Source organism: Onychomys torridus, chromosome 8 (genome assembly GCF_903995425.1).
Source record: "Onychomys torridus chromosome 8, mOncTor1.1, whole genome shotgun sequence".
NCBI classification, from domain to species: domain Eukaryota; kingdom Metazoa; phylum Chordata; class Mammalia; order Rodentia; family Cricetidae; genus Onychomys; species Onychomys torridus.
The window spans coordinates 54,094,855-54,110,806 of NC_050450.1; the positions used below are offsets into that span (position 1 = coordinate 54,094,855).

Sequence of the window (15,952 nt, forward strand, 5' to 3'; positions counted from 1 at the left end):
TCCCCCACCTTTCTGGACAAGATCACTGGACCCAAGCATCTCCATACTCAGTTCTCATGGGGTGCAAGCAAGTCAGTTAGGCCCCTGGTTTTCATCCACAAACATATCCACTAGAGTCTGTCTTGACTGTCTCCCCTCCCCCAACTCCCAGGGTTGACTTGAAGATCAAATCAAACCAGCTGATGGATGGCGTGGCATCTGAAAGCTTTAAAGGACTATATTCACCTTGTCTTGAATTGCTAACACACAATCCATTCCCAGGAAAAGAGCTGATGGTAGGAAAAAAAAAAAAAAGAAAAGAAAAAGAAAAAGCCAAGAGCCTATCACCCACGCCAAATGGGTCTCTGGTTGCTGTCATAGCAAAAAGTAGAATGGAATTTTAATGGTACCTGAAAGCTGCTGCCAGAGCCGAAGACAAATGGCTAAATTTATATTATATTTCTGTCTCTGGAGTGGAATTGAAGAAACAGTTCTGTATCAGTGAGCGGCCATTTGGCTGTGACTCACAAAGAGATGAAAAGATGGTCTAGAGGCATTGCTCCAAAATATACAAGGATGGGGACACAGAGTTCTTTCCTGCTTCTCATCAGGTCAGAAGGGGTTTGGAGGCTGGAGAAGGAGCTGTGGGTGAGGAGGAGCAGGACACAGACAAAGGAAGACTCTCTTGTGCTCAGGGAGCCCCAGGGATCTTTCAGAGGGGTGGGGCGGTTTCCAAGGGATTACAGCTATTTCATAAGTCAACACCTTTGCTTTTCCTTCTCTTTGGGAAATTAATACATACATACATACGAGATATCCACCTTCTGGTATGTCTTTTCTTCTTATAAGAGGGAAAGTACTGGTAAGCTGTCAACATTTGATTGGGTGTGCAGCTTTCCTTCAATGTACAGAACACTTTGTCTTTGTACAGAACACTTTGTCTTTGCAGTCACCGGCCAGCTAGCCACATCCACTTAACAGTACATCACCCATCTATCCGCCACCATACCTAGCAGTCTCTCCCTCTCCCTCTCTCTCTCTCTCTCTCTCACACACACACACACACACACACACACACACACACACACACACACGTATTTCTACATATCTTTCTTTCTCTGTCTTATAATCTTTTCTTCTCCTCAGTACTGAGGATTGAAACCAGGATCTTATGTATGCTAGGCAAGCACTCTACCATTGAGCTACAGAGCTGTCCCTATATATCTTTTATCATTTATTTACTTAATGTGACAAGGTCTTTCTTTGTAGCCCTGGCTATCCTGGAACTCACTCTGTAGACCAGGCTGGTCTTGAACTCACTGAGATCTGCCTGCCTCTGCTTCCCCAGTGCTGGGATTAAAGGTGTGTGCGATTGTGACTGGCTTCCCTAAAAATCTTGAGTGCACTCCTCTGTCACTAAATACAGAATGGTTTCTTAATTCAAAGTGTGTAGTTTGCTGTTTTGACATACATAATTTATTGTCCTTCTGTTGGTAAGTAATTGTTCTGTTCATCATTTCTCCACCATAAAAATTCTACAATAAATAAATGTAAATACAACACAAAATCATCTGTGTACTTTTGAATGCATTCTGTGGCCGATTTCTAAGAAAAAGAATCATGAGTGGAAAATACGACCATTTTGAACTTGGGTAGCTATTGTTAAATTGTTTCTGTCAATTCAACCTTGACTAACAGAGATGAACAGGCCTACCTTTTTCGTTCTCACACTGTGGGTCATCACATTTGAAACTCTTGAGCACTATGGAAAGTGACATTTTGCTTCCCTCAGGTGTCACTGAGATAGTGTCAATTTACTTATTAGATATTTATCTTTGACCCCCTGGAACTGGAATTACAGGTTGTTGTGAGCTGCCTGATGTGGGTGTTGGGACCTGAACCCAAGCAGCAAGTGCACTTAACTTCTAAGCCATCTCTCCAGGCCTTAAAGAAACTTAACCCATCAAAGTATCGATCTTTGTATTCCTAGATTTTGAGTTCTCTAAAAAGTTGCAGAATACCTTCTTGTACGGTCATGAAAACATTCATACAACTGGTCTGACAGTGCATTTGGGGTTTTCTTGTATTGCATTTAAATATGTGCGAAATTTAAGCTATACTTCATCAAAGTATAGGGGAAATGGTTTACGTTTCTCCAAATGGCAAGCTGTCTTTTCAGCACTATGAAATGCTGCCCTTTAGCACCAAACTGCTTCATCAGCACAGAAGGGATAAAGACTTGCAACCCTGGGCACTCCTGGAGGAGACCAGTGCTCAGGCTAATCAGAGTCCCCTCCGGGTTCTGATGTCGAACCCCAAACCTCAGGATCTCAGAATATGACTGGATTTGAACACAAACCTTTATAGAGGAAATTATGTGATAAGGGGGCTACTCGGGTTGGCCCTAATCTTATTAGTGAGGAAGAGGAGGTTTGGGCACATACAGAAAACAAGGTCACATGAGGACACAACAGAGGAAGTGGCCACTGCGAGCAAAGAGGTGATGCCTCAGGAACAATCGCACCCGCCTGGACCTTAACAGGGACTCTAGTTTTTAGGTGCATGAGGACTTGACTTTCTGTTATTTACATTACCCCGATTGTGGAGTTTTGCTGGAGTGGTGTTACAAGATGTACAGGATGCTCTCCTCCTGGATATTAGCAGATCTGCCTGCCCAAAATAGTCAAGACCAAGCAGCAGGTCTAGGCCAAGTTGTCCAGTGAGCCCACCGTGTCCTCAAAGATACCCATGTGGGTTACAGTATGGTAGACACTGTTGGTCTCCTCCCCAACCTCCCAGCCCTTGCCTTTCTCTTTCTTCTAGGCTCACAGCAGCTAGCCATACTAACCCCAGCTTTCCCTCATGGAGGAGGTGTGAACATGACCGTAGACTTGGTTCAAAGTGCAAGAGTGTGGGTGGGTGGAAAGGCCAGCTCTGGCTTGGACTCTCCTCCTCCCGACCTGCAGAGCTATAAGAACACAGGAACCATGTGCAAAACAATTCCATGGCTGAGTAGTGGCACAAGGCATGATGGGACATGTACCCAATAACCTGCATGTATGCTCTGCAGAATGGGAGCTAGCTGAACCTTGCTTAAAGGCTCCTGTCCATTACTTACACATCCTGGCTGTCGTCAGAAAGAGGGGCATTTTTCTCTGGGTGACTTCGCTGTTTCCCCTTATCCTCTGCTTTTATCTGACACATGCAATGGTGGAAAAGGCCAATTAATATGCTCATCTACATCAAAATCGTTATTGTACCAACTCCTGGGCCTAACCCAGTGTCAGGGTTTGAATCTGAAATGTCCCCCGTGGATTCATTTTGAAGGTTGCTGATCTTGGTAGGTAGGTAGGTAGGTAGGTTGGGCTGAGCTGGCAGAAGGCGGCCACTGGGGTCTGTTTTTCACTCCTGCTTCTGACCACACTCTTTGCCTCATGGACTATCCCGGTGTGAAGAATGTGTTTACCCCATGCTCCACCACCATGCATGGAGCTGGTCTACACTGCCTTCAATGCCATGGGAGTGGAAATCCCTCTGAAGCCCTCAGCCAAAGCAGACTCTTCCTAAACTGTTTCTGTCGGGTATTCTGGTCCCAGAGATGTGCCAGTAGCCAATTACCTCCTAGCTAAGACTCAGAATTCCCTTTTCTTTTTTCCGGGTTCTGAAGACTGAGGGGCCTTGCACACGCCAGGCAAGTATTCTACCACTGTGCTTTCCACATGTCCTCAGCATTATACCCTGTAGCTCATTCTTAGGCATATTAGAACTTTATAACTCCTGTTTGAAGGAAATCCCTCCCAACTTTTGACAAAAGTCTGGCTCCCTCACTGTCAGCTTGCTTTCTCAGAAGCAGCCCCTGCAGCATGAATGTTTGATAAGTGCCCAGCTTTTTCTACCCTAACCTTCCAAGGCTGTTTCCTCATGCTTTCTTAGGAGCCGCATGGCAGCGGCAGTTAGAGCAGTGGTTCTCAACCTGTGGGTCTTGACCCCCATAGGTGTCCCACATTAAATTTTCATGTTACAGTTCATAACAGTCGCAAAATTACAGTGGTGAAGTAGCAATGAAATCATTATATGGTTAGGGGTCATTAACAACACGAGGAGCTGTATTAAAGGGTTGTTGCAGCATTAGGAAGGTGGAGCTAGAGGGAGCTGGCAGTGGATATGGGGGTGGATATGGGTCGGCAGACACACATCTCTTCTAAGAATTCACGGGTCTTGAAAAAAAAAAAACTATCAAGAAGTTTCACTCTGGTGGCCCATTTTTCTGACCTCTCTTCCCTCTATGTCATGTTACGTCTCCCCTCCCCCACACTGCCTTTGGTTATCCTCAGACCCACATGCCAGCCACCCTAGTTTGTTTCAAGCTTCATGAAACTTCCCTGCCTTGTGCTTGAAGCATTTTGATCATTAACACTGGCCCTGGAGGTCATTCTCACTGAGAAAAGTGTGGCTGTCCAGGTGGGGGTCTGGTTGGCAGCTGAGTGGAGAGGTGTTTTGCAGCTAACTGCAGCGTCATTATTTACTTTGCCCCCCCAAAGTCCAGAAGTTGGTATCAATGCCCCCAAGCCCTTCCTGCTCAGCCCTGACCTTCCCTCATTTCAGCAGACAAGCCAAATGAAATCTGACTTTGGGCTGGCAAAACCATCTGCCAATCGCAATGTTAGAGACTTCCTGCCAATGTTGTTAGCAGAAGGCGGCTTCCACTTGCAGGCCTTGGGATCCCCGAACTGTCTCAGGCAATACCCACCACGCACCTTTTCTTCCCTTGTAATGCCGCCTCCATCTCCAGCTTGGTGGTCCCGAGGCTGCATTTCCAACACGGTTCGGAAGAGCTTTTCTGATGTCTGGGTAAGGAAGCCAATCTCGGCATTTGGGTGGAGGCCGTACAGGTAGGGAGACTCAGGGGGCAACTCAGCATCGATATACTGAAATCAAGGGTGAGATCAGCCAAAGCATAACTAACTTGTCTCCTATCTGCAAGGTCCTTTGTGGGACACAGTACCAACATCCTGCTGGAGTATCACAGCAGATTTCACCCACTGGGCACAGTTTCCTCTATCTGCTCTTAACATCATCCTCTTCCCACACCAGACCAGACCCCCACAACTCCCATACAAAATAAACATGAGATTGGGATGGAGGGAGAAGTCAGCTTGGCTACAAATGAAGGGCTCACATTCCCAAGAAAAGGAACTGGAGTTGAAACATTTTAAAACACTGTGTCACCTAAACACATCTCTGGTTAATTCTGGTAGCCACAGTTAGACTGCCCAAGAATCTTGCCCAGTTTATAGAAGTCACTTTCTTTCTTCACTGACTGTTTTGTGTACCCCTTCTCGGTTTTCTCTTTTCTTTTCTTTTCTTTTCTTTTTTTAATAAGGGGAAATCTATATCCCAAGTTAAGCTCCTCAAGTGGCTTTTGCCATCTCTTGGTGTTGTTACTGACTAGTTTAAATATTGCTCATTCTTTAAAGACAATTTTGTGGTTTTATCCTTGCATTTTCTCCAGCCCATTCCTAGGCCCTTGACAGGTACACCAGAACCATCTCTGATCTGACAGATTCCATGGAAGCGCAGGGAAGGGATTGTACCTCAGCCCTTTGGGAATGTGCAAGCCTATTACTGTGAGATGCAAAGACCATGCCTCCTCAAGGACGGTGCTCTGGCAGGTGGACTGTCCACAGACACCATGGGATGCTCTTGCACTGTCGTCTTAGGCAAAGGCTCTCAAGGTGGTTAGAAGTTCCTTATTTCTCATAAGAAGTCCCCTCGTTTTTAATTTCTTCTTATAGGTATGACTCTTCTGCATCAAATGACTCCTATGACCATGATTCTTAAGTTTTATGAATTAAACTTTTTTAAGTTTCCATGACTGCTCTTTTCCCATAAATTTGGTATAAACTCCAGTAAATTTTAGGTCTTTCAAGAATGCTTAAAGGCCTAAAAATCTTTTTGCCCTCCCCTCAAATGATCTCTCAGTAGATTTCTCATGGCAGGTTATAAAGAGCTGAATGACTTAAAAATAAATGCAATAATAGCACATGAAAAAATGAAAGGCTAGTAAGAAAAACTCAGTGAAAATGTTTTTCTTTTATGTGGGTATACATGCCTGTGTCCATAGCAACCAACAAGAAATGGGAGGAATAAGTGATCTGGACACAAGATCATTTTCTATCAAGATAATGGTAAAGTTTATGCAAGGGTCTCAAAGTTGTTACCTGAGAGTTTTCTCTATTCAAATTGTTTTTGTCAACATCTTTAATAAAAACAAGTAAATAACTGCCTTGGATGTTGTTTGTGGAAAAGATTGACAAATAGAATTATGAAATCAAACATCAAGGATACAAAGATCTCCAGGCTCAATTTCATCTTTAATTTGAAGTTGGAAATCCTGAGCTTCTTGGGTTGAGCAAAGCAAGCTCAGGGTAGAGAGCAAGGTTGAAATATGCTCAACTCTTCTGGCCATCCTTTCCTGGCCCCTAGTCTTGTTCCAGTGTGAGCATGTGCATGCTGAGCTGTGCAGGGCACAGACCCCCCCCCCTGTCCCCCCCCACACACCATGAGACCATCACACCACTGTAAGCATAGCAGTGCCTCACCTGATGATAACCACTGTAGTCCATGTTGCCTGGGACTGGGAACCCTGGGGCCAGGGACAGCTCTCCTTCTAGCATTTCTGGCCTAATGAATTCCTCCAGATAGGTCCTGCAGAGTCTCCGGTCCCAGTCATCTGTGATATGGCCTCCATACATGATCTCACCAAACAGGTAACGCAAGTCATCATAGGGCACCTGAGTCAGAGGTGAGAGAGCAGAGCTTTGGAGCTGGATACTTGCTGAGATTAAAAGTGATGCCTTTTTAAACTTGTGCCCCCAGAGTCTGGCAGTATTAGGCATGCCTGGGGATATTACTAAAGGCTTGAAGAATTATAGTAGGCTTTTCCTAGAAGCCCTTTAAATAGGCAATGTGTATCAAATGGAGGCACTGAGGACTATGGCCCTTTTAAGATTTTCTGACATTAATAACAGCATCAGTTGTCCCCTCTGAAAGTTCAGAGTAAATAAAACCCAGCTTAGAAGATCCCTGGAGTAAGAGTGAGGGAGGGAAGGCATTTGAGACAAGCCAGCCAACAAAGGGGTGAAGCTGTGGGGCTGGGCTTCCTAGGACCTAGGGTAAGATTTAGGTAGGATTTCCCAGGGCATTTGAGCCTATGGTATACTTGCTCATGCTTCAGACAAGAGGAGCCTTGGTGGTATGAGCAGTCCTTTAGACGGAAGCCTTTGTGAGCAAAAGTTTCTCTGAAATGGACTCAACAAAGAGGAGGCTGGCTACAGTATGAATTTGCCTTTTCTCCCGCTGTGGCCAAACCATATCCACAGGAAGAGCTGTGTGCACTGATGAAAGCTCTGTCCCATTACCTAATCAAGTTGGGTTGGGAACTTATAACAGGGTCTCTTCCTGCCAATCCACAAGTTTCTGCTATGCTTTGAGTACATACAGGTGGTCTGATGGGTGTTTGGATGGATTCTCATGGGGCTGCCAGTTTGGTTCCTTTGTTTCCTGTGCTCTGACCTCGCAGTACTTCTCAGTCTTAGGTTGGGACTGGGCTTGGAACTTCCTTATCTCACTTGTGTGGGGTCTTAGACCTTGCTCTTGTCACACAACCCTTGTGTGTGGGAACACCACATCATAATGACCTTCACCCTTTTGTTATACCTTTGCGTTGGCCTCCAGGAAATTGTAGAGCACATTGACAGAGATGGTGAGGTCCCCTGTGTTAAAAGGGTAGGACCGATTCCATCCCTGTGGCCCGAACTTCCGTCTTTCAGCAACCACTGCATGAAAGTAACAGAGAGCAAAAAGGATGCTCTTGAACTCTGTCTCCCGGGAACACATTTCCAGAGTGTCCTGGAAGAGAAGAAACATTAACAATGCTGACACAGTTTCCCTTACCTTGGGTAGGCGAGGGTGTGGTGAAGATCAGGGTTCACCCTAGGTAAGGTTATGGTAGTCCATGTTTAGGGTTTGATGCATGGTAAAGGGACTAGTGATTGTACTTAGGTGGGGCAAGGTGGGGCTCAGGGTTTGAAGCAGATATGCAGAAGAGATGAGTTTCAGTCCAGCACTTGAGGTAAAGTTCATATTTGGGTACAGTACATTTGGTCTATGATTTAAATTTGTGCACATGGATTAACTATTTAGGTACCTGAGCATTGCTAATGACAGCAGCAGATGGTCTGTGGATATGAATGTTCCATTCATTCTATCAATGTCACTGTGAACCCCTACAGCCTTACCTCTAAACTATGCTTTCCTGCCCATCATGGAATAAGAATGTGTCCTTCCATCCCTGTGATAAGGGGCCCCTGGATTCTATACTAAAGAGCTTTTGAGATGAAGGCGAGAATGGGAACCAAACTCGCAGCAATGAGGGATGCTGTACCCCATGTTCCTCACTGCTCCCCACTGCCTATCGCCTGAGCAGGAGAGATCAAACAGGAGCTGAGCAAACGGTATGGAGAGGTGTGTGACTGTAGAGCATGAAGAGGGGCAAAGATGGGGGTCCATGGCGAAGGGCAGAAAGAATCCTCAGAGGGGAGGAAAGAAGCATGCGCTGCTTCAGAGGAAGTCTGTGAGGTCCCGCTTGGTGGACTCAGAGGAGTATGGCAATGATGGAGGTGATGGAGGACACCGGTAAGCCTGCATTTTGAAGGGATAATAGGGAGGCGATCTCTGGATCCTCTGAAATTAAACAATAAATCATTTTCAGGAATGAGATTTTTTTCTGTTCATTTTGGAGCAAGATGTGGTAGCTAGAGCCAAGAAGGTGCTCTCCAGGCTCCCACCACTAGGTTAGTTCAGGCCCGATGCTTCTTCTAGGAACCACTCCTAGGCTGTGTTCACCCAGAGCAGGGGCCACAGAGGAAACAGTGGGAGCTTCTGATATTGCTCGTGTTCCCATGGATACACTCCTCCTGAACATGTGGTGTCTCTGTGGTGTCCTCACTGGGTCAGAGATAGTATGGAGGGTAAAGATATTGCCTTGTGAAACATTAACAACTGTTTTCTGGAGAGAGCAATTCTCCATAAACTATAGGATGCTTTGTTACTTCTTACACATTTTAGGGGAAAAAAATCTGTGGGAAAATGTCTTTAAGCACAAATGCCATTAATGTCCAGACTGGCTGACCGTGATAAACACTCACATAAGAGTTGGAATAAAATAATCACCCCCAAACAGCATAAGTATCAGGGAAGCAGGAACGCAAATGAGGCCAAGGAATTTATCCCTCACGTGGTTAAAGTGGACCTCTGCGGGAGCAGGGTGAATATATGAAAGCCTTCACTGTAAACAATGAACAGCCTCATGAATCTGTCCTTCTCAGAATGAGTTACTTAAGGTGGCTGTAAACTGTGAATGAACCTTTTGAGGCAGGGATGGAACAGCCAGGAAGAGAGAACATCTCTTCGGATTTATTTCCACTTATGTATTATCCAAGTTTGGACATCAGGAGTACAGGGAAAGAAGCCTAGGGACAATGACTCACTGAGTTCAATCCCTATCCTCCAACTTCTAAGTGGAAAAAAAAAAACTGTATAAAATATTCAAACCATGAAACTTTCCATCATTGCCATTTTAAATGCTTGGCTCATAGGCACTATGTGTGCTGATGCTGCTGTCCAACCTACGCTTCTGAGGGCACTGTTGTGTGATATTTTGTTGGTGTTCTGACAAATAAAGCTTGCCTGAAGATCAGAGGACAGAGCTAACCACTAGTTTAACCATAGAGGCCAGACAGTGGTAGCACACACCTTTAATTCCAGCACTTAGGAGAAGGAAGTAGGAAGATCAGGAGTTCAAGATGACCCTGAGCTACACAAGATTGAACTAGTCTAGCTGTCTTTAATCCCAGCATTAGGGAGGTGAAGACAGGAATATAAGGTGGGTGGAGACAGGATCTGTGCCCCTACCCCCCAATTTGGTCTGATGATCCAGAGAGGTAAGAAGTCACTAATGGCTAGAGGTAAGAAGTTTCCAGTGGTGGCGGCTCTGCTTCTCTGATCTTTCAGCTTTCACCTTAATATCTGACTCCAGGGTTTTATTGTTAAGATTAATTAGGATCACTTGTCACACCCTCTATATGGATGTAGACTTAAGCATGTACGTTCTCCATACATGGAATAGTAAAGATAGAAAATTTAGATGTCTGACCTCTGTACTTGACACCTAGGAATTTAATTAAGTTTAAGTACCTGGGGAAATTAAAGAAATTGCCCCTGACTAGGGGAATATCCTAGCTTCTATCCTGTTTTGCAACGGGCAGGGTATTTCTTACCCAAATACCCAGCTAAAATAATCCTACAACAGTTTATCACTGTCAGGTGGTAATGGGTGTTGGAGCTAGATGGTGGAGTGGGGGGGAAGAAAGACATGGAAAAGGAGAATGGACGAGTTTTGCTTCTCAGGCTTTTCTGCAGGCTTCCTTTTCAGACTGTGACTTCCATGCTGTATATGTAATATGGGGTTCAGTAAAACCTTTTGAGACTCTGCCATTGTCTTCACCATACTGTAAGTTAAAGCAGGCTCTTTAAAGGGCTAGTAACCACAGGTGGTTAATACAGACCTGCTGTGTGGGATGATCCACTTAGAGTTCCTGGTTGTGACGTTGGCATGTCTGGAAACCAGAGACGCGTTGGTGACATCAGAGAGAAAGACCCTCTGACAGCTCCCAGAAACTTCTCCGTAAATACTAATAAAGCTCACTGGGGCTTCAAGATGGTCCCTTGCCCCTATGCTCCTGTGATGAACACCTTCATGTGTTTCCCTTCGCCAGGGAGAAGCAATGAGAAATGGTATCTCCCTGAGAAGCTAGAAGAGGCCTGAGCTGCAAACACTGCACAGAAGGGTTCAGCCACCCATGGGCCTGGCTTTAGATTTTTCTAAAAGGTAATCTTTTTGGTTGGCAAACAAAATTATAGGCCTTATTATGACACCTTCATATGCATATATCATTGTATTTTCCAATATTCTCCTGCCACACTGCCCTCTCCTGGGTCTCTTTTTCTTCTTCACAGGTCCCTGCCCTTCTCTCGGCTTTCATGTCTCTCATCTCTCTCTCATCTCTCTCTCTCTCTCTCTCTCTCTCTCTCTCTCTCTCTCTCTCTCTCTCCCTCCCTCTCTCCCTTCCTCCCTCCCCCCTCTCTCTCACACACATACCACATACACACATATATAATCTTTTTTCCTTGACTCTATTTTAAGTAACTCCTCCACAGCTTTAGTCTCAGATTCCAAGTAATGGGAACTGTGGGATTCCTGAGCCCTGTAAGCCTCATTCTCTGGAGTGGGGACCTGGGGGTTTGCATTTCCATTGAGTCCCCAGATGGTGCTCCTAATCCAGACAACACACTTTATAAGTTTTGGTTACAGTCCAAGCCCAGCTTCCTACTACCCAACACCTAGATTATTTGATCTCCTAACACTGAGGATGGATGCAGCTAGCCAGTGATAATAGCTGAATGGAACATCATTTTCCTGCTTAAAGACAGGGTGCTTAGCTAATAAGTGTGTGACCTGATGTTTTACATTAATTAGAAGCATGGCAACTGGCCCTTTTTCATTTTGAAATATTAGTTAATAGACTTGCATGAAATTGTCCCTTCTTGCAAAAGAGAAGGCCTATCCTCAGCACCTTGAGATATATCTGAGAACTGAGAGCTGGGATACTCAGTGCCAGATGATACACATTTGCCCACATCAGTCAATGCTGATGGGCAGCCCCTGGCACACACTTTTCTCCCACTGGGTTTCAATTGGCTCCTTGAGGTGTGGGGTGCTCTTTACCCTTCCCTCCCAGGCAGTACCTGAGTGAAGTTGTCCAGGGCTTTGTGCAAGTTGGCATGCATGCCCGTGGGGGGCTCATTGGTGATCTTAATAGAGTTTTCCAGAATGCCCTGGGGAATGATGTGGCCATCAGGGGAGGGTGCAGGCTCAGCACTGATGAAGACCCTGAATTCTGGGTGACTTTCTTCGCTGAGCTCCTCCAGCTTCTTCTCCAGGGTACTGAGCCACTTGGCCACCAGGTGGATGTTCTGTTGGGAAGGAAAAACCCCCAAGTAGACACGTGCTTACATGGATTAGCAGTAAACAGTTATCAGGGGGCAGCTAGAGGGGACACCTCATCTTTTATTAGCTTCAAATTTTGGGGGTCGAGGGTAATTTTTAAATTTTAGTTAAGATATAATCACAGCATTTCTCCCTTCCTTTCCCTCCTTCCAATCCCTCCCATACCATCTCCCCCACTCCCTCTCAATTCCTGACCTCCTTTCTATGATTATTGTTGTTACACAACACGCTGCGCGCGTGTGCGCGCGCGCACGCACACACACACACACACACACACACACACAAATGTATGAACATATAAATACAACCTGCCGAGTCTGTTTAGTGTTGCTTGTATATACATGATTTCAAGGCTGGCCACTCGGTCCTGGGGGCTTGTCCTGGAGAAGCCTATTTCTCTCTCTTGGCAGTGGTTAGTTACCTACAGTTCTTTGTCTAGGAGTGTTAGCATGACTATTAGGGTTGTCATTGTTTGGGTTTAACCTGAAGTAATTTTTTAAAAATTGCAATAAAAGAGACACAATGTAAAACCACCTCAAACGCTTTTAAGTGTACAGTTAATTGTTCTGGGTGGTGCTAGGGATTAACTTCAAGTCTCACACAAGCCAGGCAAGTACATTTTCACTTAGCTGTGCCCTAGACCTGTAACATACATTTTAAAGCATTCAGTGGACCTATGTTCACCCAGACTGCCATGTAAGACACAGCCTTCAGGGACAGAAATGCCGAAAATCACGACACAGAAAGAGTTAGGGATACCAGCAACGGTGACCTCCCAGCATCACTCAGCTGAACCCTGGCCTTTGATAATCATAAATCTTCTAGCATTGTGTTCTCAGACTTGACTGACTGCATGTGAATCCCCTGGAGGAGAGCTTAGCTCACTGATTGCTAGCCCTTCCTTATAGCTTCTGATTCAGTCATTGCAGTGGAGCCTGGCCATTTGTATTTCCAACAAGCTCCCAGATGATACCACACTGTGGGTTGAGGGACTGTACTTTGAGTCTAAAATCCAATTACATTTTAAGTCTGATTCTCCAGTGCCTGGTGCCTGGATTATTTGAACTCTTCAGATCCAAAAGGGATGAACATTGCTGCAGTACCTGGGAGCTGGGAAGAAACAGAATCTTGGGGACCCACTCAGACTCACTGAATCATTATATGTTAATGAGACCCTCTAGTAAGGTGTATGTATGTTCACGTTGGAAAGGCACTGATACAAACTCTCTCTACTAAGCTTTCTCCTCACCTAACCATTTTGCTAATTGCCACCAAAATGATCTCCCCCAAAACACAGGGAGACACTGCTGTCCAAGGTGCACAAGGGTCCCTACTCACATCTCAGGTTTCTCTGTTTAGCTTTTGAGCCTGTCTTTTGCTCCCAAACCTGACTCTTGTCTTTTATCAAGACCAGCACTGAGTTCTGCACACTGCTTTGGAGAAAGCACCTTCCCTTTAGTAAGTAGGTCCTTTGGCAACCTTGCAACGTTTCATTATGATGAACAGATAGAAGTTATTCAATCAATATTTGAGCAAGCAGGCTTGCAGAGCCTTAAATACACAGATCAGTACACAATACAGTACAAGGACCACAGTAATTTGGCCTCTGAATGCTGCTTTCTTTTCTATAGAAAGAGAAGGAACAGTCATGCTTGCCACACTTACTTCAGAGTTTCTGTAAAGACCCATAGGCAATGAATTTGAAAGGGCTCTTTATACTGGAAGCTGCTGTGTGAAGGTTAGTAGCAGAGGGTGAAATGAAAATTTGTTAAGGAATTCATTTAGAAGTACATGACTGAAGCAGAGTTCAGTGGGCTTTCTGGAGAGCCAAGGTTCCTGTTAGGTGGCAATACCAGCAAGCTAGCAGTGAGTGGTTCTGCAGGTACTTCAGAACTCCAAGTCCTCACAGAACAGGACATGTCAGAGTCGGGTGGGCTGGGAGGAAGACCTGGTTCCTGTGGAAGGAACTCTGGGGAGTATTCAAGGATCCCCAGGACATCTAGAATAGGGGAAACTCAATCCACAGCAATTTCAGCCAGTAAGAGTGGAGAACTCCTGAGCCTTGGCCGGTCCCCAGGTCCTAAGAAGCCAGGTCTCCTAGGGAAGATCGCTGGCTGTTCTTGGATTGGGAGCTCAGGCAGTTTTTCCCAGTATGTCATGGCATTATCTCAGTCACTGGAAACAGTGGCCAGAACCAGAGTTTAGTGTCACAGGCTCTCGGAAGCCCTTGACTCTTGATGCTGGACTCTTCTTGAAAAGGTTATCATCTCTCAGTTTTCAAGTTTTAAAAGAGGAATGACTTCCATGGTTTTTCCTCTTCCAGGAACTTTTTTTTGGTGGGGTGTTGAGAGAGGTTCTCACTACATAGCCCATGCTAGCCTGGAACCTGATATTTAGCCCAGGTTGGCCTCAAACTCAAGATCCTCCTACCTCTCCCACCTGACTGTTGGGGTTGCATTCGTGTGTCACCATGCTTGTTAACACCAGGTAAACATTAAAACCAGAATATCTAAGAGTCTCGGGAAGATACATGTTTTGAGGGGTCCTTTTCTTCTAACCCCTCTTCTGCAGTTCAGACCTGTCATGTCTAGTCAACATTCCCAAATGTTTCACTCAAGAGGAAAAGGAGAGCCTTCAGATTGCTCAGTCTCATCCAGAGAAACAGTTTCCCTTGGAGATGCCTGTCACCAGGGATGAAAGAGGAGCTTTGTGCTCAGACTCTGAGGGAGTACAGACAACGTATTAACTTAAGATGTAGGGGTGCTGGGTAGCCAGTGGGTGCTAAGGAAGGAAACTCAGCTTCTCGTCTGAGGAACCTTGTTGGAGGCAGAACCACAGAAACAGACTTCGACTTCCAAGGCAGCAGCCTGGGTTCCTTTAGTCACCAGTGGCCGGGAGCAGGCCAGGCAGATGAGTCTGCTGGCTGACATGGGGATTGTATCTCCCGGCACATGGAGGAAGCGGGGCCGCCAGCTGCTGGCACTGTTTCTCCTGGGAATCCCACTGCTCCTGAGAAAGGAGTTTCAGGGAATGGCAGACCTCTCAGCTGCTAGGCTCCCCATAAATAAGAGGATAGTTAAGGAGAAATCAGCAGCAAGATGCGGGGGAGTAATCGGGATTGATGAAGTTCCTGGTAATGAAGTCAGGATGGGTGGATGACTGGATCTTGTAGCTATTCTTTCTCTAGTTTTCCTCATTAATTCTGTTGCCAATAGGTTTTGGAAATGCACGTTATATATTTTAATCATATTTACCTTCACCGCTATTCTCTTGTTACCCTCTCATACCCAATAGGCTTTCTAAAAAACGATTTATTTATTTATTTATTGTGGGGTGTGTGTGTGTGTGTGTGTGTGTGTGTGTGTGTGTGTGAGAGAGAGAGAGAGAGAGAGAGAGAGAGAGAGAGAGAGAAAGAAATATGTATATATGTATACAGGTGCCTGCAGAGTCCAGAAGAGGTGTCCCAGCCACTTGACATAGGTGCTAGAATGAACCTCTGGTCCCCTGATCAAGCACTCTTAACCATCTCTCTACCCCTCCCCCAGAGGCTTTTGCTTTGCAGTTTAAGGCAGTGATCTTGATGGTAAAGGTGAATAAGAAACATCATTTTCTCTAAGGAAATTTGGTGAAGAACATGTCATAACAAATCAGTCAGCAGCATGCCAATGGAGGCCCTGATAGGATTGACTGCAGAGTGCTTTCAGAGAAAAGAATAATAAGTTGTTGCTTCTGACTCAGCCACAGTTTCTAAATGAGCTGCATGGGGGACAGGCTTCCAGAGAAGGGTAGTAGCTCTTTTCTCTCCCTCTTGTTCTGTGGAATCACAGCAGTAGGTTTCCACAT

At 45.4% G+C, this 15,952-nt stretch overlaps 1 protein-coding gene across 1 annotated transcript in view; it reads right to left on the reverse strand.

Moving 5' to 3' along the window:
* Positions 1–15,952, reverse strand: part of Dnah9 (dynein axonemal heavy chain 9) — a 349,307-nt gene that overhangs the window by 10,102 nt on the left and 323,253 nt on the right. The window contains exons 63-66 of the mRNA XM_036196748.1: positions 11,848–12,075; positions 7,699–7,890; positions 6,582–6,773; positions 4,737–4,907 (exon numbers count right to left, since the gene is read on the reverse strand). Of these exons, the coding sequence (XP_036052641.1) occupies positions 4,737–4,907; positions 6,582–6,773; positions 7,699–7,890; positions 11,848–12,075 (783 nt within the window). The remainder of the gene's footprint in view (positions 1–4,736; positions 4,908–6,581; positions 6,774–7,698; positions 7,891–11,847; positions 12,076–15,952) is intronic.